This window comes from Paramormyrops kingsleyae, chromosome 8 (genome assembly GCF_048594095.1).
Source record: "Paramormyrops kingsleyae isolate MSU_618 chromosome 8, PKINGS_0.4, whole genome shotgun sequence".
Classification (NCBI taxonomy): Eukaryota; Metazoa; Chordata; class Actinopteri; order Osteoglossiformes; family Mormyridae; genus Paramormyrops; species Paramormyrops kingsleyae.
The window spans coordinates 4,035,936-4,061,404 of NC_132804.1; the positions used below are offsets into that span (position 1 = coordinate 4,035,936).

The 25,469-nt window shown below is 44.5% G+C and overlaps 1 protein-coding gene across 11 annotated transcripts in view; it reads right to left on the bottom strand.

The window, feature by feature from the left end:
- LOC111834581 (band 4.1-like protein 1) overlaps positions 1–25,469 on the bottom strand; it is a 57,588-nt gene that overhangs the window by 18,340 nt on the left and 13,779 nt on the right. For 9 of the 11 annotated variants that reach the window (XM_023794047.2, XM_072715000.1, XM_023794042.2 and 6 more), the window contains 12 exons: positions 13,642–13,778; positions 12,739–12,906; positions 9,581–9,685; positions 7,433–7,475; positions 6,688–6,763; positions 5,859–6,077; positions 5,355–5,442; positions 5,068–5,220; positions 3,913–4,010; positions 3,231–3,406; positions 1,741–1,940; positions 205–240 (listed from right to left, as the gene is read on the bottom strand). In XM_023794047.2, the coding sequence (XP_023649815.2) occupies positions 205–240; positions 1,741–1,940; positions 3,231–3,406; positions 3,913–4,010; positions 5,068–5,220; positions 5,355–5,442; positions 5,859–6,077; positions 6,688–6,763; positions 7,433–7,475; positions 9,581–9,685; positions 12,739–12,906; positions 13,642–13,761 (1,482 nt within the window). In that variant the 5' untranslated portion in view covers positions 13,762–13,778. The remainder of the gene's footprint in view (positions 1–204; positions 241–1,740; positions 1,941–3,230; positions 3,407–3,912; positions 4,011–5,067; positions 5,221–5,354; positions 5,443–5,858; positions 6,078–6,687; positions 6,764–7,432; positions 7,476–9,580; positions 9,686–12,738; positions 12,907–13,641; positions 13,779–25,469) is intronic. The other 2 variants (XM_023794044.2, XM_023794048.2) reach the window with 2 other exon arrangements.

The following is a 25,469-nucleotide window of genomic DNA, read 5'->3' on the forward strand; positions in this document are numbered from 1 at the left end:
GTATCTGGAATACAGACCAAAAGTAGATTTGGAGTAGCACACATGGTAAAAAAAATTATTCAGCACTAATTGATTAATTAAAACTAGGCAGTAAGCATGAATTCAGATCCAAACGTTCCTTAATGATGATAACAGTGACCACTGACAATGGAGAACCACTGACTGACAAACAGATACAGACACAGGTCACCAGGGACTAGGTACCTCCTGTTTAGTGTCAACTAGTGACTCAGCATCCTCCTTTTGTCAGCAGGGGGGGTTTAAGAGAAAATGTTAGTTAATTAAAAGCACATACAGAAATTTAGAGCTTAAAAAACAGGAAAGAGTCTCTTGTAGGTTTTGACTTGTAGCAGAGAGTTGTGAGTTAGTCTGGATTAGTTTCAGAGTGAAGCAGGAGATGTACGGAGGAGGGGGGGTTAGTCTGATGCATTCTCGCTAAGGATTCACTGCAAATCCAGAGGGACCCTACTGCAGATTATGCAAAAATGTGTCAAAATGAGCCTGATTAGCTAATTGATCTGATCACCCTTGAGGATAAGTAACTTACATGTGCTGTAATATGGTCACCACAAAACATAACACTTACTACTACTAAAGACTATAGCTATATTATATCTACATTAAAAGCTTTCTGACAGAAGGGGAATAAGACACAGATACTGTAAGGCTCATCCTAAACCGAAAAACAGCCCATCTTGGTTCTGAAAGTTTTCATCGTTGCCACATTTCACAGGATAAAATACACACACTCGGGAAATGACAGTATCAGTAATGCACTTGGGGACTGAATACTAGGGACGTCCAGAGGGACAGACCAACAGCATGTACCTTGAGTTCACCTTGTACCATTTCTGTTCCCTCAATCTTTGATAGTCTACTCATGAAATTAAAAGTACTCCAAACTCACAAAGGCTCACACAGAGTGCCTTTTTACCTCTGTATTACTCTTTAATATGTGCTGCCCTTTCGTTATTTCACAGGAGACGCATATCTGTAGGATTGCGACCATTTTCATCACTACAGTAAAAGTGTGAGCTACACTTAAACTGACAGAACAGGTTCTCCTATTATAACCCACTTAAACAGAAGGGAGAATAAACATAAATGATTAATGAAATTAATGTAATAATGAACTACAATACATTCACCTGGGACAGACCAGGCCTGACAAGCAAGATACTGACAAACTGGAATGTTAACGTCCATCAACAGGGCAGGTACTTAAAGAGGGACATGAGAAGAAATTTCTATTAAGGTACAAGAAATTGATCCACAAATGCATTATATTGGCTGGCAAACAGGAAATGAGGCTAGCTGATACACGGTACACATCCTTCAGAATGCAGTTATCTGTTTTTCAGTTTGACATCGAAACATGGGCAGCCATGAAGCTCACATCACCCCACGGGAAGCCCTCCACTGCAAGGTCTGTCGCGTGAATCAGGAATCAAGATACGAGGCAAGAAGAAACAAATCTGAACCTCGAAATGCAGCAGTTTTCTCTTGGCAGTTTTCTTCCCTTTTCGGGGCCCTAAGCCATCTCTGATTAGCCTAACTGTCATTTGTTATCTCCCTTCCTATTCTGACAGGCTGATCAAATAGGGGCCCCCTAGTGGCCACTGTGCTGGATGCAGCCGCTTATTTCACTTATGCCTTGGAGCGGCGCTGCGTGTAAGTTTGATATTTTCAAAGGGCATTCATCAGCATTACAAAGCGAGGTCTCCGTTAGCTGCTATCTACCTTGAGCTCCTTCTTCCTGGTGGGGGTGATGAGGCCATCTTCGTCCTGACTGGGCTCCTGCAGTGTGTCTGGCTCCGGCCACCGGTCTGGTTCGAGCCCCTGCTCATCTGCGGACAGGCAGCGGGTACGCTCGCTTCTGCTGCGCCGCGGCGCCCCCTCCTGGCTCTCCCCCAGGGCTGAGGCTGAGCGGGAGAATTCTGCTGGTCAGAGGTATGGGGAGGATAGGGGCAGGTGAGGGGGTTGGAGGGGGCACGTGTTTGCCAAAATGAGCATGAAGCACAACACCATAAACATGCTGCTGTATTCTGTAGCACCACTCAGTTGTGGACTGGTAAACACGTTAATATTTCTTTGCTTGTGCGAAAGTTCATTTACTAGGAAAATTACCTTCTTCTGAGCTTCTGAGCCCAACTAATATACAATTATGTTGTGTCATTCCACTTTATAAATGGGTTTTAATACATAGGTGAGATGTATTGCATATTTGACCGAAGAACACAATGTACAGCACAATGCTCTTCACAATGTACAGCATAACTAGAACAGTACTGCTGTCATTGGTGGCTGTGCCCGTGTGACAGTAGAACGCCACATGAAAAAGATCACAGCAACCTACTGGAACCAGAGTGACACAAAAACTGGGATGGAACTTGCTTGGTTAATAATTACAGTTTTTTTTTTTTTTTTTAAATTCACACTGGCACAAGCAGAAATAATCAAAACTTTAAATCACATTTCGTTCAATCCCCCACTCTGTCAGCTGATATAAATGATTTTCTTCAGGGTGATCTCCATCTTGTCAAATGCCAGATGTAAAGGAATGACAAATTAGAATGAGGACTAGCACCAAATTACAGTTTCACTCTTCAGACACGTTAAAAGAATTATTCAAATGAAGTTCAAAAGCATATGTCATTTTTATTCCTTTTGTAGCACCTTCTTTGAGAGCTCCACGCATTGTTGAACAGAACACACAGCTACGCATAGTAGAGGCCATCTATTTCAACTGAATACAACTGAATAAATGGTACATTTTACAGCTAAAAAATCTTAAACAAAAAAGAATAATTGCATTGCTTGCTCTAAAACCTCAAAATTCCAAACTGAATGGACAATGGAAAAACAAACCAGAAATTTAAGCCAGTAACTTACAGAGTATCACTTAGGACAAGAATCAAAGGATAAAGGATAAAAGAGATGTAAACATGTGAGCTTGATTCACTCGATATTACAGAGACATTGATGATTAGACTCTCATCTGTTGTATGTAAATCTCAAAAAAATCTCATCAGAAATTCTGATCAGCTCCAGCACAGTGGGTCATCCAGGCCTAAACAGGACTCTCATTAATAAATTCTCAAAGCAAATCATTAGATGGATCAGTCAGTCTGAGGGGAGATTAGTGTGGAGGAGATAATGATTAAGGGTTTTAAAGAACAGAAGGGCCGCGTGGTACGGAGGGAGGGTCTGACAGAGATGCTGGTACCCACCTCCGTCCATGCTGCGAGAGAGGAGATACCTCCTGCTGGCAGAACGTTCAAAGTGTGGCGCAGGGCGGTCAATGAGGGCACTGGCCTGCCGGGTCTGGGCCTGGGTCCGGCCACTGTAGCGGAACTTGGAGCCCATCACCAGGAAGCCCTTAGGTGGGGGCTCAGGGGACACCAGCCTGAAAGAGGGCAGCAGACCGATCAAATCCTGCTTAAGGAAATGTCATATGTATCTCACTGCTGTCAGCTGCCATAAAACAAACGAAAAGTTCAGTTTTTTCAACTGAAAAAAAGTGAACTTTCCTCTCTGGGAACATTCTAGGCCTTCCCACACATAAAGTCCAGGGTCAAAAATTAGTCTCTCTCTCACACACAATAAATAAACCCAAATCCTGAAACAAAGAGATTAATCCTTACGGAGAATTTCCAAAGCGGACAGAAGTCTCAAAATAAAATGATGGCACATATTCGAATGCACCCTGATCAGTATCAGTATCAATTTGAAGATGGATGGACATAAAAGTGCATATATTGTCGTTTGCTGTTCCATCCCTGTACAGAAGGTGGCAGCACAGTTGCTTTACCTGAGAGACTAATGTATAACATGCAACCAGATGGTGCACTGTGTAGTACTATTAAGTGCAGTGAGACCTACTGACCAGAAGGGGGCGAAAAAGCTCTATACCTGAAGAAGGTGTGGTGCTCAATGCAAACTTTCCACAGCCTCTTAGCAGCGCGATGGTTAGGCAGCTTGAAGCCGATGGTGCTCTCAAACTGCTCGTACTGAGGGAGGGGAGGCAGAGGGAGAGAAAGGGCCACTCTGAGCACTATATATGGCAAGCGGTTCATGATTCAGCATGCTGGGTCAACCTCGATCTAAATAAGGATGACTGAATGTTTGGATCCATCCCACCCAGGCTGAATCACAGACCATTTTATAAACAAAATGAAAAACAAAATTATAAACAAGCCGTTTCATAAACAAGAACTATGGGAAAATATTTATAGCAATGCCTATAGTACACATACCTAGCACAACGATGATTCTCTCCAATTACTCATTTCCGTTCATTTTTCATCAAAAAAAGTCGTCTTCTAAATACTTAAGTGAGGCATTATAAATACAGTTATTGACAGTGAAGGTATGAGGATGAGGCACCTCAAATGCTACTTGAGTGTTTCACCCAGAAGAGCAGAAAATGATTTGGTTCACAAGGGAAACAAGTGTGGTCAAATCAGTGCCGTAATCAAGCCATGGATAAAGGAGCAACACTCCATGTAAAGAATGCCAATTTTCCAGTGGCTTGTTCCAGCTCAAATCCCAGCCCTGTACTTCCCAGTTGGGTGCAGGGGTTCTGCAGGGCCCATCGCTTTCAGCTTTCAGAGTCCGGCGTGATCATGGAACTTTAATGCTAATGCATGAGTATTTTTTTTATTTTTTTCTGCTTGTATACTGGAAGTGCTGGTCACTGCAAGCGCAGAATAAAATGCCTTCTTTATCCATCCCCACACAAGAACCCTGTGTGTGTGCTGTCATTGCTCTGAGCCAAATGAGCGTTCCTCTCCCGGCCAACCGAGACAGTCTACAGAACTCAACTGGCACAGCTTTCACTTATAAGGACCACAAGTTCCCGCTCACTGGTTCTGCATTTCCTGCTACAACTGCTCCGTTTCCCAAGACTGCAAAGTGCTGATGCCCAGCCCAACCCAAATAGCTGCACAGCTTCATGCGTGTGAATATTTTCTGCATTGCTAAAGGATAATAACATGTTAGAGAGTTTGTTGCAGTTGCATAACACTCCTGGGTGTCATCACAGATCTTCCCGCCTACTATACTCACCTCTCCCGGACGGATCTTGATGTAGAAGTTACTTCTTTTATAGGAGATCTTGAGGATTTTGGGCCAAGCGAAACGATTGATCCGCAAACGGTCCCGGTAAATCAGCAGCCCATTGGCACACACTCCCAGCATGATCTCAATCCCTTCTGAGTCCTGAAGGAGATTAGCAGAGGGATGAGATGTTACAGGAAAGGAATTATGGGGTAAAGGGGCATCATTAGCAGAGTGGTTCAGCAGAGCAAATATGGTATATTGCAATGCTCATATAACACACAAGGCTTGCCTACCTTAGCATGATGAAGATCTACACCATACATGGACAGTTTCTTGGCATTTTCCAGGAAGTTAATCTCTGCCTCGGCAGGAGTCATTCCCCTGAGCCAGAAGATGCAAAAACAGTTTTGTAATATTTCTCTAAAAACACTCAGGGCAGTGGGCCAAGAATATTACCATACGGTCAGGTCAGGTGTCAGGTGTCAGGTGTCGGTATCACCTAAGGTGAGTACACCTTACTATCACTCCGCCACAGCCAAGACAGATGTTGCGACATTGTGAGAGTATGTGTGAGTATGACTGTGAGTGTGGTGTGACATTGCATGGGGCAGGCATAAGGCCAGGACCAACGGGACACATCAGAGGAGGTGAATCAGCATCAGGACGAATATCACTGATCCTTTGGCAAACGGAAGGTGACAGGAACCGGAATAAATGTACAGCAGGCCTGGGCTCCGGGTCCCTACGGTTAAAGCCTTGTTCTTTGCTGCGGACTGGGTAACATGATGCCAAATGACCTGTAATTGCGGTGTAGTTCCATCACCCGCTCCTCCAGCTCCCGTGTCTGGTTGGGAGCGAAGTGGAAATCGCTGACGTAGTCGGTGCCGTGCTCGTCCTGGTCATAGTCACCCAGCTCAGCCTGGACGGCGTAGGAACCCAGAAGCGCATGCGTGGCGAAAGAGCACGGCAGGCGTCCTGACAGGATATCGTCCCGCAGTTGCAGACACAGGTAATACCTGTCCGAGGCAGAGAGCAGAAACACCGGGCCTGACTGGGTACAAGCTTTGACATGTGCGCAGAAGAGTAGCACATAGAGTGTAGAAAAGGAACACGCACTACCAGCAGTGCAGAGCAATTGTTTATATGAGCCACAGTGCTTCACAGCTCGACTTTGTACATGATCATTTCCCTGGGAAGAGGAACGCTGCTCATATTCAGAAAGCTGCCTTGTAGGTAGAGGGAGGGTTACTGCTCTTCCTGATACCCATGAGTGGCGCCCACATTTTTCCCATGTGATCCTTGCTTGCTGTCACTTTACCCGCATTAGTCTTTCCTATACTGACCTTTCCCACACTAGCCTTCCCAGCAATACCCTTCGCCTCTGAGAGCCTAATGTGTGCTTATGTTATTTGCACAGCCTCATGCTCGCTTTGCCTGTTTCAGCCGCACCCGTGCCGCTACCCGTCCGCGCATCTAGACTTGCCCTCGCCACCCTAACTTACCGGTCCTGCTAGTTCATGCCTTAGCTTGTGCAAACCTTCATCTGGCCGTTACTTCTGCCAGCTTTGCCCCCGTCAGACGTTCCCGTGCCGCCTCGCCAGCAGTAGCTGCCCCTTTAAGACGTACCTTGTGATGTCCTCTGTGAGCTGCGAGGGGTCCGGTGGATAGAACTTCACAGCAAAGGCAAAGTGCCAGGGAGCAGCTGAACATGGAAAGGAGAATGAACAGGGCGTGAATGACATTTGGGACAGGAGACTGCTGACTAAAGCTCTACACATCCACACACCTAACTGTTCTCCATATACAGCAGTACATCAGAGAACAAGTAGACAACATATGGAGGGGGACACTTAACACGTGCTGTGAATGCCATTATCACATTCCACACCACAAGAGGCCGCCAGTGTTACTGATCTTATATGCAACGTATTATCTCTAATAAAATCTTTGGAGGGTCATGGATTTCTTCCCACTGTGTGTATAAAATAACTATTTTACAACATTAAAACTCAATTGTGTACAACATAAATGGTGTATATTTTGAAGCAAATTCTTGGATGGTTTGCTGTGGAAACGAGAGACACAACTGATTGTATTGCCTGATCACGTGAGACAACTGGTATACAACCAAGAAAAAAATCTGACAATGTATAATTAAAATATAAGCGTAACTCTAAGCAAATACTTAGTAATACTGTAAGCAAAAAAAATGCTTTATTTCTTTTAAGTGGAGGATCAATATAGGTCACGATTTATTCTAATCTTTATTCTAAACTTTATCATCATTACGGGTGTGTGTGTGTGTGTGTGCGCGCGCGCATGTGTGTGTATGTGTGTGTTAGAGGAAGGTCAGCACTGTCAGAATACTAACCACGCATCTGTTTCTTGATCTCCTTGGAAGGGTCCAGCCAGTTCTGGAGGGAAAAAAGGGCTATATCACACTGGCACAGAGCAAACTCAACATCCATTACCTCACTAAATGTCTGAAAAATTGTGGGGTGTCTTTCCCAGTAGAGGCCTTTTCAGGTGAAGAAAAAAACAACAGGAAGTCCCCCCTCCCTACTGCGATTTTCAATATGAGGACATGAGTGCAGAATTAAGCATCTGCCGTCACATTGTGATGCCAAATTACCCTGGGCTACATTATTAAAAATGTCACAGAGTAAAAGTTTCTTGCATAATAATCTCTACCACTAGGGGCACTATTTGCAGGACACACATAGCCAGCAGGCTGATGATTTAGATATCGAGTTTTATGACTGTGGCCATGAAATATTCTTTGCAGCATGGAATAGAGGAAGAAAATCATAAAGAAGGGTGCAAATTAGTGACATCCAATTTATTTCCACACTGATTGCTCCTGCTAACAGCCCTTCAGGGAGGATGAATCAGTTTTCGGTATTTTATAAAGGGAAGAAGAAACCACATTAAAAGAACAAATGTCCATCTTAAAAGAAAACCCCAAAACCACATGGGTTTGAAACAAATAAATTACCATTATCAGCCAGAAATGACATCAGCCAAATTGATTTGAAAATTCTCATTCTCGTGTTTGATTTCAAGTAGAAACTGGAACATCTTGTAGGTAATGATGAGATATTGAGAGGATACTCTGCAATGTTTGCAGCTCTAAGACATTAACCTACCTACCTTACATGGAGCTACACTCTAATAAGCAGTCACCTAATAATTATACCAAAAATAGTAGAGTAAACATTATATCCCAGAGGCAGTACCAGGCAGGCAGTGACACAACCAATAATGATAGTCCACCTTTTCACCTTTCACGTCATACTTCTTCTCCCAGACTTCTACAATCTGACCCTCCAACGGGACACAGTTACACCTTCAAACTGAATAACTGGACGATAATTCAGAGAAAATCTGGAGATTCCTCAATTTTACTCCACTCGCCCAAGGCAGCCTGAAATGAAGATACTACCAATACCCATTGAGTACCATCCAAATATCTTGTCTAGCGGCAGTATAATTACCGTAATTTCACCGAAGAAATGCAATTACTCTGCCTTCAGTCCACAGTGATCAAAAAGAGGACCTGTTCACACATGATCTACAGTTATATTATAAGCTATACACCCTTTTCAACATAAAGCACTAATGAGCATTTAGTGGAAAAACAGAATGTATTACCCTCATCCCAGCACTGACTAATGGAATGGTATCTGGCTAACCCAGCCTCGACCCTAACCCTGCGCTACGCACCCTTCACATCATAGGTGATAGCTGCTGACCTTTCCTCTTTGCTGTTTTATATTAGCAGGGGTTGACATAACTGGTACGCAAGTACGCATTCACCTTTAAAAGCGATACGTACGGCAATCGATTGTTGTGACAGCGTGAATACGTACGTATTTTATGTGCATTTGCGCCAATATGGCAAGAAATTATCGTGCATTTTAACCTTTCTATGCTAATTCGTACTTCATTTGCGGTATAGAGGTTAAAATGCACAGTAATTTCTTGACGCATTCACACTGTCACAACAATCGATTGCCGTACGTATCGCTTTTAAAGGTGAATTCGTACTTGCCTACCAGTGATGTCAGTCCCTGTATATTATATATGAAGACACTGGCACTGCACTCCTCACCCAGTACAGAAGGCGGCAGTGATGTGCCTTAATTTCTCTTAATTCATAGACAAAATAAAGCCCTGCTGATATAGGTGGAAAAGGTTTGAATGTTGTCCATCTCCTGGACATCAACAAGGCACTGGAACAGTCTAGTTGCTGTTGGGAATTTAATCAAGAATGACTGCATTCCTACCATAATTCTGCTCCCTTTATCCAAGCAAACATTGTCATACTTCAAAATATTGCACACTGGTTCAGATTTCAGCTAGTATAATTAAAGTTGTGCCAAAACAGCGGAAAACATTCCACTGTGAATTAGGTCGAGCAAGTCACGCCTTGGCCAAGATATTGAATTAACACACAGTGGTAACAAGCGTAAGCATTACCAACAAAAAACAAGGATGTAATTTCCGAAGAGGTCCAGACCTTTTGGCTGTCTGCATCGCAGAAAGTCAGGCCAAAGTAGTCTTTCTCCAGCAGGTTCAGATGTTCACACACCATATCCAGAAGGTGTTGCCCTCGGGCGTGTTTCTGCACAGACAAAAACAAATACACAAGGAACAAAGTTGCGCCACCAAAACAAAACCCAGGTACCAGAATGCATTTTGCACAATATAATACTGCAAGATCTCATCTGTTGTGTTCATAACAAGACAAGCCATGTGTCAGAAACTTGTCAGACTGGTATTATGAGGAGTGATGAATGAGCCTTTTCATTATATCTACTAATCAGAAATCTTTGAGATCTTTTCCTGCTTACAAATAGTAATTTTCCCCAAAGACTAATAAAAATCTTTTCTTAAAATATAATCTTTTTATCCATTGTTATCAAATCAAGTTCAGCCCTCAACTCTGTCCCTTCTACGACTGATGTACCAAAAGGCCAAATGTCTTTTTCAGTTCCAGAAAGGAAATTAAATGTGAAAAAAGGAAATGAACACATGAGAGAGACTATTGCATGTACAATATGGTATGTTTATTGATATGTATGTTGTAAATACCCAAATATCGCTACCCCTTCATTCTGTTATTTAATGTAATTTACTTTCTGTTCCTGTTCCACAGTGCTCAGATTAATGCACACACTTCCTATTAATAAGCTTTCATGCAGCCATATGTAGAAATGTGTCGTTTAATGAATCCCATACAAAATATTTCAAAGGAGCAAAGACATACTGCCTGTGAAATTTAACGTGACTCTGAGCGACTCTGGAAGGAGATGCAGGCATAGCCCTGAACAAGGGGCTCACCAAACATCACAATGCCAAGCTTCACTGGACCTCTTCCTGAGGGCGGAACCACAAATTTCTGCATGCAGCTCTCTGGGGCAGACAACACAACTGACTGCCTGCCTTCCAGGGAGCCTGGTTTCCGCGGTGACAGGGAGACAGAGCAGTAGTTGCCAGGGCAACAGAAGTAGTGTGCATCATTTCCTTTTTATAGTTGCCCAATTTCTGGAGGCAAGTTCACAAGGAAAAATGCCATCCTGCCTCTTGCGCTGGCTACGGGGATGACCAGTAACCCCTTAAGAGACAGGCGAGGATGATAGATCTTCAGAACACTCTCCCAACGACCTCCCGAGAGCATCAATGTGTGACAGAGGCCTGATGGGTAAGGAGCAGAATCTGTTTAAGTTGTCATTATGATATTCATTATGATATTTGTATCCCCATAAGGTCTGAAAAGGGGTGCCTTCAAGAGAATTGAATCAAACATGCAATGTCTAAGAAACAGGATCTCCTTAATAGTGAGCAGCTGATTCAATTTCACTTTTGATCCAGCTACCACAAATCACATTTTTCTACATGTGAGATTTCCTGTGGAGAAATAAACTGGAGCTAATATATTCAGGCGTAGATCTAGAGCGCATTTCAGCACTTGCGTGGGCGAAGTAAGTAGCATGAAAACAATGCCTGTCCTCGGGTAATAACCCGCCTGGCAAAGATGCATAAAGTACAGAGCCAACAGGAGACTTGAGAAACGCGGCTGCAGTTGCACGTGCAACAGGCTGATTTTTGCCTGGTCCCGGCCTAAATAACTAGAGTAGAATGGGAGCATAATAACATTATTTACATAGCACCTTTCCCGCAAGCAATGCAGCTCAAAGTGCTTTACAGTAAAGAATATACATGAAAACAGACATAGAGAAAATACTGGATGAGAAGAGGAAGAGGGCACATAATATCACAGCAGGAGCTCGCGATTATAAGGCCATATATGACAGCTTCCCCAGCATAAGGTGAGTGTGATAATAATGTAAAGCGCGCCAGAGTATGAGGAAGGGGAACATAAAAGGTGCCAAAGCAGATTCAGGAACAGAGAAGAGCCACTGTTTGGCCCATCCAACAGTGTTTAGACTTTTCTCTTACCATTTCCTGAAATAATGGTAATTGAGTATAAACGGTACAGTGCTCTGCCTTACAATGTCCAAGCCTTCTGCTCTCTTATAGTAAGTATGAACAAGACTGTATGAAATGTAAATATTTCAATATGTAACAGAAATAGAGAGCTCAATAATTTCAGATAATGAAGAGCTGGCATGACTGTATGTGTACTTTTAGTTATTAGCTATAAGGTACTGTATGCAGCAACATTGTGATTAATTTATGACCTTTTTGGGAGGAGGAAGAAATGAAAACTGGTACCAGTTTTTTGTTATATACACGCACATTTCGCAATGTGCAAACATTTCAAATAAAATCAATGTCAGTCCTATGCGAGGCCATCCTGTGAACCACCAAGAACATGAGTCACGCCACTCAAGCTGCACCTTCATGGTCGGTGGACGTGAATGTGGCCGCATTCAATCACTGAGATGGTCATGAGTAAATCGGGGGCTGCACAGGACAGATAAGGCATGTAGGCCAAGTATGGACAAGCTCCAGCAGATAGTTATGAAGACTGAGTAGACATCCCCTTGAGGGACTTGAGGACAAACCTTCACCCTCAACACCAACAACTCCCAGATTACTGCACCTAATTTGCTAGATTTGGTTTTCCACTCAGAAACAAGCAGGTTGAACGTCCATTGTCACGAGAGCAGAAAAATGTGTGGAGATAATGATTACGAAGGTTATTTTGTAAAAATAATTCAGTTTAATTCTCATATTTCTTTCTTTACTTGGGCTTCTTATACACAATAGTCAAATACTTCACACACACCCTGATACTTCTTTGCTTTGCTTCTCCCAGAAGCCAAAACGATAAAAACGAGCATCTAGTCCTACTTGAGAGCTGATTGGACCTCGAAGGACCCCTCCCCTGTCACTCACCGACTCAGAACACATCATTGGCTAATGATAAGGTAAAATGAAAAGCCAATAACTGCCCCAGCTGCACTACATGAATAACTGAAACATCTCTGACAGCTCTGAGTTCATTTGTCTTATGTGCTTTTTCTCTTTTCCTCTTGTGATCGCAAAACAATTTGCCCCAATATTACTAATTCATGCATTTCCTGCATTCCTCCAGTAGTCCAAAAACATGTGCATAAGTAAGCACTCTGGCTTCCCACGACCTTGTACTCGATAAGAAGTTATGGTAGATGGATGGATATCTTATCTGCGCATAGGTTGACCACATACCTCAATTCCAGCTTCGTAAACTGAGGTATCCAGCAAGGTCACCTTGAATGGTGCAGTCTTTGGCCGTTTTGACAATTTCTGGGGCGATTTGGGGATCTTGCTGGGGGTTGTCTTCTCTGAAGCATTATCACCATCCTTGTGGTCGTCTGGAAGCCTGGTGCTGTGATCCTTTCAGCAAAGGTAAGTAACCATCAATCAAATTTTCTCATTGTAACTTAATTTGCAATATAATACAAACAACATTCAATCACATAACAAACAATACTACATCATATGTTGTATTGTTCAGCTGATTGATGCCATTTGTTTCAGATTAACATCTTGGAAGCAACTGTCACTGACAGAACTACCACACACTGTTAATACTGTGCAAGTTTTAAATAAAGAAAACTGTCAGTCAAGTGGCAAAAAATCTCCCTCCAACACCCAACTTACAAAATCACACAAATAAATAGACAAGGTCTACTGCATTATGGGTAATATGCCTGGCACAATATGCTGAAACAAATTAGAAAACTAATTACAGCCTAGGTCACAGTCTCATGACTGGAAAATAAAGGGTCACATTTTTTTCTACATATAAGCCCAAGTCATCCATAAACAAACAAGGTGGATCTTCACCATGTGCACCGCGGGGATAGCTGCTAAGATATCTGTTGAAATATAAGCATGAGCGACATCTGGAGTGATAAATCCAGGTATAGCCAGGAATATGCAGCCCTCACGATACCTGGCAGACTGAGGCTTATTTGAGTAATATAATAAAATTGGCAGACTGGTAAAAGCAAATGTCACTGTTGCTCTGTCACTGTAATAGAGCTTCTTAAATCACAGCTCACTAAACAGCACATCACCATAGACAGCTTTGCATTTCATTCTCGTGTAGCGTGGAGTCCGTCCCACCTGCTTGCCCGTCCTGCCGTCGGCGGCCGAGTCCTGCATTCCACTGGGTGCACCTTTCTGCTGGGGGGGTTCTTCTACTGAATTCTTCACCTCTGACTCTGGGCCTGTCTCTGTGGTCATGGTAACTGTTTGGTATCCTAAGATAAAGAGAACCAAGAAACAGGATTCACTGAGGACAGCAGATGAATATAGTTAGTACCTGTTACTGCGAGAATGAAGGTCTTTCCAACAGGCCGAGCTTCAGACAGGAACAATCAATCACAGAACTTGGAAACACCATGACAAACATCTGACCCCATGACAACTTTATGTAATGCTTTTCATCCATTCACAACACAAACACAAAAAACACAACAGTGAGACAGTTTTTGTACAATTTGTGACATATTTAACTGCTCTGATTTAATAGCTGAGTAAGATGGACTCCTAGCTTACCCCATAACACATGAAATTATATAGGGAAATGGACGGTGGGCATGCAAATGAGTCCGAGAAAGTGTACAGATGGACGTCAGCAGTCATTACAGATGCAATCCTTCATCCCGTCCTTCCGAACGCATTTGCAGTGGTGCACAGGGACACATTAACCAGGAGTCAGGAAAGGTTCCTTGCTGAAGTGGAACGACTTTATCCAGACGTTATGCTGGCACTCCTTAGCACCCAGTTTTAACTGCATCATCTTCAGCGCTGTTACTGTTTGCATATCCAGATTTAAACTGAGGCATCCTGTCATAAGATAGAATCCTTCCATCCGCATGATCTGAGCTTCGTCAATGCTGGCTTTGTGACCTTTCGCGTGTAAATGAGCCAGCAAGCCTTTTATATCTTCCCTACTATAGATCTCCCACAAGGATTTCATAACGGTCCCACTGGGTAAAGAAAAAAAAAAGAAGACAAATGAATATAGCTACTCCTGGCAAGAGGAGCACGGGTTATGAACCTGCTTCAAGGCGAATTTTCTCTGGCTCCGATTCAGAGAGGAATGTGGCCCTGAGCCTAATGGTAAATTAGTTTTTACTTTCATTGCTAAAACGTGAAAATTACTGAATATTAACTTGACGTTGTGGAACAGAATCTATAGTTCATGTTTTAAAGCAGGCCAGAGACAACATTGTTTCCCTACAGCACCAACACCTCCTAACCGTTGTAGAAGACTAAGCTTTAAGTGGATTTATTTAGGCTGCCTATCAATCTATATACAGAATGATGATGCTATTATTTTACAAGCAGTATATCCATACTTGTGCCAGACTATATTTGTACGATAACTGACCCAGAGGTATGTTAGGATCTGCATGAGCAGGTCCATGTTACTTCTGGGATGTTCACAGACACTTGGCAGAAACACTTGAAGACCACATCTTCCTAGATTCCACCATTGCTGGCATGCGATTCCCTGTCCTAAGACCGGCTAGCGCAGTGCGAGGTCACATCACCCTGCCCATGTGTGATCCCTGACGGGGGCTGCTCCTCACCCCTCCCCTGCAGTGCCCTGGAGCCTCACAGGGGCCAATACAGGGATATGGCTACAGTGGAACTAGTCCTACTTGGGAGCTGATTGGACCTCGAAGGACCCTTCCCCTGTCACTCACCGACTCAGAACACATCATTGGCTAATGATAAGGTTGACCCCTCTGTATGAATTATGGTCCCTCTTGTGCCCCCCATATAAAAAAAATCCTAGAATCGCCCCCCGAGCTACATGATTTACAGCATTACTCAAGGCAGCATATGAACAGAGGCAGCATATGAACAGAGGCAGCATATGAACAGGGCAATCCCATCATCCTGCACAGGAGCCAGGACACTGCAAGCAGTCTGTCAGGGTCTTCCTGGGTCTCCTTTCCAGGGAATCCTAATGTATTGGGATTTATTACCAAAACAATAAGCATTACTATGGCAGACTGAAACATGCATGCCAGGTGCGATGCTCTTTATCCTATATTCATGCCTCACTTCCTGCTACAGTCCTGCTCTCAGGAGCAGAGGGATGCATGGACCTCAGCACACGAAGAGACACAATAGAGAGTGACAGCCAAGGACATCCGATGCATGTATAGCCAGTGCCCTTGCCTGTCCAGCTGCGCTGGGCTGAGCAGAGACTCATTGAAGGAGACAGAAGCAAAGTAAAGGGTTTGAGTGTCCATTGCTGGCTGAGGCACCATTCGAAAAGGATCAGTGTGTCTAGAAGAAGAAACTAGAGTTTTAATAAAATGAAACCTGCAGCTCTGTAGCTGTGGTCAGTCTGTCGACTTATTAATTTATTTTTAATATTCCTTATTGTACAGCATCCATTACTACTCTGTTTCTCTCCAGAAAGAAAGACTGCAAAGAGAGAGAGTGTGTGAGAGGGAGAGAGGGTGGCTGGGAGCAGATATTCAGTTGCCATAGTAACAGCTCTGAACATTTTTTTTCTATGTAACGCTGAGAGTGTGACAGAACTGTCAGCGGAAGGAGAGAAAGAAAGAGGGAGGCTACAGCAGTGTGAAAGAGGGGTTTGGCTATGAGGAGAAGACAGAAAACAAAAAGAGGAGGAAGAGAGAAATAAGACAAAGAAGTGGTGGAGGCAGAAGCAAGAAAGAAGAGAGGAAAGGACCAAGACTGTCTCCGGTCATGACCCCCGAGCGGCCCGTAACACAGATCAGCCATTGGATGGCTCAGGTCACCTGCCCCTCACTCACAATACACCTCTGTATTTCATCCTAATGAGAACAGCAAGGCCTGGTAATCTGCAGAAGAACCAGCAGCTATGAGCGATGGCCGGAGCAGAGCCGTACTGCTAAGCAGTACCGCAGAAAAGAAGCTCTTTGGGACACTCGACGCGTCTCTTTGACAGGTCAACCACGGTGCTTCTTCAGCCCCCGAGTGGCCCTCGCTCCAATCGAGCTGTCTGAACTTTCCTGGGGAGTGAAAGTCCCTTAAAAAAGCAGCACAGGTAGTCGGCTTAATGACACATTCGCTAATATCAAGCAGTGCCCCTACTGACTCTACAAACCGCGTCAATTTAAGTTAACACACAGCACAAGTGCTTATTTATATTCCGCATGTCTGCTTAGAGCATTATAATATGCAGCAAGACTAAGATACAAGCGGCCCACGGCTTTTAGCTATATTTCTTCACGGACTGACATTCCACGCCAGCTGCCTCTCCGTGCCTCTTCCAGTTTCCCTCGCAGCTCCTTTCCCCAGTGTGCTGGGCTGTGACAGGCAACAACTGCAAGCAACACACTGGGGGCAAAGAACATTGCCGTAAACATCACTGTAGCCGTACCCCTTTGAATTGCTTTCCATCCCAGCACACCCACCGGGAAGAGGTCCTCATATAATGAAAGCCCCAAATTAGCACCATTATTTTAAACCAGCTTTGTAATGGCACTCCCTCCACACCTCACAGCTGCGACGACGCCAGTGGACGTGATCAAACGCTTTAAACATCCTCCACCAGTGTTATGCAGAGAAGAAAGTGAACCGGGCTGAGGCCTGGTAGCAGGATTTGGCAGATTGCCGCAGACGAATGAGCACGAAACCACCCGGTGATATTTTGTTGCGGAGATGAACCGCAGCTCCAACCTCCATGCGAAACGTCGGACAATCCATCTCCCGTCAGCATTCTGCAGAGGCAGCTGAAAGCGTCGCTGGTGCACTGGCAGGTCCCACCCCTGCCAAGCCCTGCTGCACCTGCTCACCGCAAGCAGGAAGCCACAGCCTTAGAAAGGCACATACAAGGCTTTACACCCAAGATAATTAACCAAAGAAGCCCAGGGATGGAGCACAGGCTCCGCGGTTAAACCTGCAGCTCAGTGGCAGGGGTTTGAGTCCCGCCTCCTGCACTCTCCTGGGCATTCCCCCAGTCCATTAGGTAAACTGGCATCTTCGCATCGCGCTGGGTCTTTGTGCCCCTGTTAACCCATCCAGGACGTGCCCTGTGCCCGGAATTGCTTGGGACAGACTCCATGTGACCCTGATCAGCATAAGCAGTAACAAGGTGGCTGGATCGCAGCCTGGTCTCTACTGGTGCTCGAAAAAAAAACACCTTCTGTATGCCACAGCAGTAAAGCATCTTTAAGACATTAATGTAAACGGCACAAGCAGGATTTTTCTACAAAAGTCACCCCAATGATCCCAACAACATGTGAAAGGCCAGCGGTAGGTGTGACTGAAAGACTGAAGACCCTAACTGCCCTCAGAAGCACATTAATCCAAGTGCCCCCCCCCCCCTCACATTCTGACGCAGCCGACATCTTGTCAGAAAAACATTTTACTGTTCGCAGGTTTTCCTGGGATTGCGAAGTAGCTCCAGGCATCTATGGGCTCAAAGGGATGTTTTTGACGTGTGCAGACAGCGACACCCAGGAAGATTTAAATGTAATTAGTGGGCGTTTTCCCAGGTCGCTCATGTGCGGCCCTCCGCCCTCGGGTGCGAGCCACACCCTTTCCCACACGGCCTACAAACTCCGCTGAGGCTCCCCAATTGTAAATAACAGATCGAGCAGCGAGGGACTGCACTGCCGGCCCCCGCCCTTATACAGCAAACCTCAAGCGCGAAGCAAGAGCAGAGCGTCTAATCAAAATACTTCCACGTATGAGTCATCAGTAGAAAGATCCTACAATATACCTGCCTCCCAGACTACTGCGTGGCTCATTATAATACCTGTCTGCCGCTGAATGAGGTATAAGACACGTTGTGACATTTAATACCTCCCGCCTGTCCTACTCCTTAATAGTGGCTCATCCATAAAGTATCTGTCAGTCTCTCAGCAACAAAACCAAATCAAAACAACTCTCTTTCACACATACTGCAGCAAATCTCATTGAGCTTGTTGATTCTAAAGGGGGAGATTCAACAAGCGCAGTTTGTTAAATAAATTGGACATCTTGTGTAATTTTAAGAAAATTAAATAACTAACACTTGAAACTGGGGGTCAATTCAACCATGAGATACAGTGCTCAGAGTCCCTTGTATGTTAAGATATTCCTTCACAACAACCCAACACTCTGCTCTTAAAGATACTGGCCAATTTCCCATCATTCTTTAGCTAATGCGTTACAGCAAAGACATGACTGGAACACAAGAAGCCGGTGGATGATGTCAAAAGAAGACATTTTTGTAGAGCAGAAGCGGGACTTCTGTTAGGCATCTCTGTTCTGAAGGGCCACACTCCGAAGGGCCACACTCCGCTCAGCAATTACAAGCCGACGGTAACCGCAGGGACATCAAAGCGCGGCAGTACGGCTGCTGGTGTTACCGCTGTTGTCCTCCTGTTGTTAGAAGTAAGGCCACATCTCGGCAATCTGAGCCACTTCAAATGCTTTGTAGTACCTCCGTCTGATGAATTACAGCAAATATATGCTGATTGCATACGAAACAGGGAAAATTATCATGTTTCCAGAGAAAATAAGTGGCTAGAAGCAAAAATGAACATACGGAGACAAAGATAAAGTTAGAAGGCCGCATTGTTAGAGTTATAATGTCATGAAGTGAGTCGATTTATTAATCTTGTGAAAATAATTGCAGTTGTAAACAATAAAAGGATAACATGGCTTTAACTGTTACATGAAAGGGGAAATTTAAGCAGCTAAACTGCTTTTCTACAGAAGCGTTTCAGCGTTTTAGATCCACCAGCCATTCATAGCTTATAGAGCAGAAAATATGTTGGTTCCCAGAAAAATAAAAGAACTGATTCATTCATAAGCTTATTTAAAAAACAGCTTCCAAATTGTTTTATACATACCTTGGTTTCAATGTCCATGTGTAAACCTAGGAAAGGATCGTTAAGAAGGAGTCTGCGAGCCCCGTTTCATGGCCGCGATTGGGCAGTACCACAATGCCATCTTTGTTCCCAGCTCAGTCTGCTTAAGTACGGAGATTATTTTCACCCAAAGTAAAGTTTGTCCCAAAAGAATAAATTCTAGCCTTTAATATTCTAACATCATGGAACAGGGCAAGCAGGGAAGATGACCATCCTTCTGCGTTCAAAGCCAGACACAGTAATTATGAACTACTTATTAATAAATGAAGAGAGAGCAAATCTATGAGAGGTTAAAATTGAGTTGTGCTCCAGAAAACCATCCCAACAGCAGAATGTCAAAAGTGCAATAATTCATAGTTTCAGTAAATATTAACGTTTCAGCTGAATATGTTATTGAAGAAGCCCCCCCACCTTCATCTTGCACTGAGGCACACGCTGCCTTTCTTGAAGACCCCCTGCAGTGATCAGCACATGGTGGCCTCTAGAAGGCCCTCTCTAATTTACGATGCTGCTCTCCACTGGATCCCGCCTCTCCACCCCATACCTCACGCCGTACCAGTTTAATCACGCTGTCCCACTACAAAGCAAACAAATCATGAGAGACCATGCTGTTAAAGCCCAGTACAGCCATCTAACATAAATCAATAAAACCTAAAATTGTAAATCATAATGCCACTTGGTACAAGCATTAAAATGTAAAAAACTCTATCTGCTTCCCTTCCATTGAGCCATAATCTCTTCCTATCTGCCCAACCCATGTTTGATTAGAACTTATGTACTTTCAGACGACGAAGGTGAATGCTTATAGCTTGTACATAGTTGCACATCACGGCATCTCTCCTATTTTCGTCTTACAAGATGATAAGACATAGGCAGGCTGTTAAATTAAACATGCCGCGTAGATGGACAGTGCAGGCCTCGTCACAGCAAGGTCCATCTCCTCACCGGCGTTACAGCAACATGTTCACACTGTGTTTATTATGGCAAATGCTATGAACGTCAACCAAAGGGAGAGGAGATATTTCACACCACAGACCAGGAGCTAGATGACCAGAACAACTGGGGTAAGATCCTGTCTGAAAATCCCCCAGGAACAAACAAGTGATTTGTCACTAGCTGCATCACCAGGTATGTCAACCTGCTGAGACAGATGCTCAGAGGGACAGGAGAGCATCTCCTTGCCGGAGCAGGTGGTGTTATTGCACGCAGGGTTTGGGGCAGGGCGGAGCGCAACCCTTGTGGACCGGCTCGTTAATGTGTCATGCGAAACACTGCAGAACTCAAACTGCATTCTGAGCACGGAACTGCAAGTCCAAGCGACGGAAGTAAAGGCAGCCAGAAGCCACAGGGGTATTCTGTACCAAACACCCTAAATCAAGCCACTGCTGCAAGAAACCTCGAGGGAGGCATTTTTATTTCCTAAGAAATGCTCATTAGACGTTTTTAGTGCGTTTTTTTCTCTGGAAGAAAGTCAGGATATGAGGATTGAGTTTTGTTTTGGGTTATTTTTGAGAGCATTTGAGATGTGACTGATGCAGATGCACGTCCTCATTGAGGCCTCCCCGCTCCATATGCAGCACAGACAGAACAGAGTGGTAATCACACTCTTACAGATGCCTGGAATGTCAAGAATCAGGATGAATTGTATGCAGTGAAGCTTAAGTAAGTGCAGAGTCATGGCCCACCCGCGTTTCATTTTTATTCCTTTTTAATCTGTGATTCTCCCCTTTCTTTTTGGATTTTCATCAGGCCATACTGGATAAAATTGTTTGGAGGGACAAAAATGCAACTCATGATGTAACTGAAAAGTGATGAACCCATTATACAGACCCATTGTGGCATTAATATCTGAATTGTAAATCCTACCACTTCTGAAGCAGCACCTCTCAGCAAACTCCACATGCAGTTTCTTGCCGAAAGCAGTGAACATACTGTATATAACATCAGTGCAGCAGCTACATGTCCACAGTGGCTCCGCAGTGACTCCGCAGTGGCTCTGCAGGTAGCACTGTACAATTTTAATGCAGGTGTTGTGGGTATGAACGCTGCCTCAGCTCACTCTGGGAGGGTTCTGCGTGGGTTCTCCCTGCATCCTGAAACATACGGATATGTGGACGCATTTATCCCTGGCAGGTTACAGTTTTTACACTCTGCCCATTTCACGGATAGATTTCAGCATCATACTGATTACCTGCTTCATGGTGGTACAGTTTATATTGTCACAGACCAAAAGGAGAACTCTACAAAGTACACCACACTTGCGCAAGCTACAGGAGTCCTCCTTTTATGGGAGTTTAAAATATGGATTTTTAAAATATCCTAAAGAATATTTCTTGTAAGTTTTGAGTCAAAAAAGGCAAAATCACATAATTAGCCCATTTTAAGATATCTGACTGAAATACTGTATATGATGGTTCCCAGAATGCTTCACTCTTAATGAGGTTAAAATGTTAAAATGCTCCTAAAAACAATGTATGACCGCACTGCAGTTTGTTTCATTCAGCTAATGAACATTGTTAGGAGAGCATGCAGAGTCTGGTTGTTCATTTATTTAAACAATAAAGATACCTGTTCTAAAAGGAAGGAACAGCACTGGGCTCCGGCGGGAACCTCACTGTGAAGAGGGTCAACATTCGATCATCAACTGCTCCCTCTAATGGGCTGATGCAACGTTCAGAAAGGAGAGAGCGGGAAGGACCACCCTCAGCCGCAGATCTTCACAAAGGGAGGCAGGCCTACTGTGCACCTTCCAGGCAGGTAGGAAGAGCACCAGGACGAATAAAGCCAGAAGGGGCAAAGTCCAGGTGTGCTTTGGCCCGATCCTGACACAGCCAGTGAAATGGCACAGGGACCTTTAAATGCTGCATGAGATAAAATTCACTGCATAAATTGCTGTGAAGACCTGCAAGAAAAGTTGTTTAACCTGACATTAGCACCGCAGAGCTCAGGGGAATAGGAAGAACTCACCCATTTCTGTGACAAATCAAGATTAAACGAGGAAGGCTTAAAAAAAACACAGAATGCCTACAAACACGGAACAGAGATTGTTAACGGCAGAAGCCAGCAGGCACCATGGGGCGAGGGGGGGCGAGGGGGGGGCCTCTGGGCCGCTTTTGTAGGAGGACAAAGCGTCACAGCAGGAGTACGGAGCGCACTGGGACTCCACGCAGGCCGATTAATTCATTTCAGTACAGTGGAAGCCCCTGTGGATGGACTCAAGAGAACCTGATAATGAGCAAGAACGAGAGGTTAAAGTGAACCACTTCACGGCCTCGGGGGGGGGAGTTGGGGGGATCGCCCGCTCGTTCCTGTGTGGCACGTGCCTGTTTTTGTCAAGGTCACCTGATAGCAAATCCACAATCAGCTCCATAACTAGAAGAAGATAACAACCTTGCAGCTGCAACAGACCACAGAAATGTTTTCATGCTGTTGCGGGGTGACACTGTAATTACAAGTCGCTAGCGATGCAGCGACTCACACAACAGGAAGCTATGCATGGTGTCTAAGCGTGACGGCAAGGACGCCCCTTTAATGTTTAGCTTTCATATTGCTAATCCACGCTCTTTGTGGTAATCCTCGAACCCACGGCCCTTCCAGTCTCGGCACCGATTCACATGCACACACTCCTCCGCTTCCTGGTCGAGGCGTGAAGTCGTGCCAATGAGTCGGTCACAGCAACCATTTCGAATGCTGCCATCTACATTCAGATGCTATATTTGAAGGAACTAAACATATTAACAAGTGACTGGATATCACACATCTAAATTACTCCAAGCGACGCAATAAATGTGATGGACAGGGACGTAAAGGGAAATGAATTAACCACAGCTGTTATCAACCTTCGTTTCATGAGGTCGCTTGCATGCACAGAGACGCATAACGAATCAGAGCAGCCTTGACTGGTATTAGGGATCCGTGCCACAATCTGTGCTGATGTGAAGGCCGACCACTGCAGAGCAGGAGTGACACACCTGAGCCAGAAGCTGACAGTGATGAACGGAGCGGCCAGACAGCCATGCAGCTCCACGCCCGCAAGGCACACGACAGGAAGCGGCACGCTTTTCCTTTTACGTTTTCTTTTCGGTGTCATGGCAACAAAAGACAAATGTGCTGAGATCACACTTAATTTACAAGTGGGGCGGCTGAGTCCATGCAAATAGCGAAGCCTGATTCTGCATGACGCGCTCATGTCATGGCAATCAGCATTCAAGCAGCCCAAGACGGCGCCAGAGCAGCATTTCGTTCGCTCAGTCTCATCTGACTGTCTGCTTCTATAGACCTAAACAGCAGGTACTCTGTAGACAAAACAGACAAAAGACCCAACTAGCCTGGTTAAAATGCCTAGTGCTGCGTCCCATTTTGTTTAAGCTCTTAATTTTAAAAGTATGTCTCTGGGGCGGTGTGGGGCTCAGTGAGTTGGAACATGTGCCAGTGAGCAAGGGGTCACTAGGTCAAATCCCCCGGTCAGCTGACTGATGTCACCGTGGGCCATTAACCCCTGACCCTGCTCCCTCAGTTGTAGTTATTCAGATGAATGTTTCTGCTAAACAGATTAATGCATTGAATATGCAGTGCATTCCTAAGGTTATATAGCCATGTACATGCAGAAAGCAAACATGAATTCACTTTGCCGTTAAGTCATTACATGTGCTAATTGCTAATTGGTCTCCTGCAGTCTTTTGAGAAAATGTAAACAGCTGCTCCATTCAGCTGCTGAAGAAATCAAGGCTGCGTGTCGTTAGATCCTGGGCTATGACAGGGAAGAGGCCTACTGTATGCATCCTCTCCTGACGTGTCCTCAGGTCTCCTTGAAAACCTGTGCGGGACAGCAAACACAGGCAGGGACCAAGGCTTCGAGTCGGAGGGATGCACAAGGTGTGCTGTGCTGCGGAGCTGGTCACCAAAGCTGCGAAGAGCTGACACTTAGACGTGACGTTCCCTGAGCGTACCTGAAATGTGCGTATTCAGGGAAAAGTGCAGCTTTCAGAAATAAGTGGTTTCACAAACGGCATCCTCTCACAACTGACAGCACTATTATGTCATCTAATGACCGACCGCTGTTTCAACAACACTCAGTCTACGCAAGGCTTCAGTACCATTCAGAATCTAAAGGCCATGATGCTATTAGTCTTGGCAGAAACTTGTTGTTTATTAGAGGGATTGCATCCATATTTGAAATGTGATTTTATCTATTTATCGATACTGTGGAATTAGACAAAATGCACCCACAAGCTCAAACAAAGGGATCAACTAATGCCAGAATGATACTTTACTGCCAGGACAGTGAAAAGCAGGCTGTGCATGACTGCCCTGTCTGTCTTTCACCAGCGTGTGTCTGGACCTGAACAAATAAAAAGCAGCACTGAGATATCCTACAGCACCGGGGAGATTTCTGCCTGTTACGATACCTACTGTAAGTGCTCGTCATTTGGAACTGACAGGGACTTAATCGTGACAAGGCTCGCTCCGAGACGCCGTAAGATCAGAGCAGAGTGCTTTAGGAAAGGCTCAGTCACAGAGAGCGAGAGTGACAGAGAGAGGAAGAAGAGAGGACTCCTTGAGAGGCACAGCCTTGTATATATGACAGCCAGCACCTGTAAGGATACACTGGTACAGCCTGGGCCGAGTCCAGCGCAAAACAGCCTAAGAGCAGGACACCAGCACCAAGACAAAGTCTCAAAAATCGACATTGGCTGTGCTTTTCAGAAAACATGACACTTTACAGCAATAAAATACTCCTTGTACTAAGCAGTGTATTCTGTAAAACACAGCTGTCTTTAAATCAAAGAGGTCAGCAGAATTACTGCAGTGCCATCGGCAATAACTTTATTCAATACTTTTCTTAAGAATGATTAGTGAGAGTATGTTAGTGTTTCTGCGATCTAAACTGTCACTGGCGCTTTTCCATGTACACGAAACATCTGATAAGATACCGAAACGCAACGTTGGTTTACAAATATTAACCTACGCAAAGAAATGGTTAAACCGTGTTTGATCACACAGTGCTGTGCATAAAAACAGGTCTAGCTTTTGTGCACTAAACACTGTCTTGACCTTTACATGCGACTTTAGAAAAAG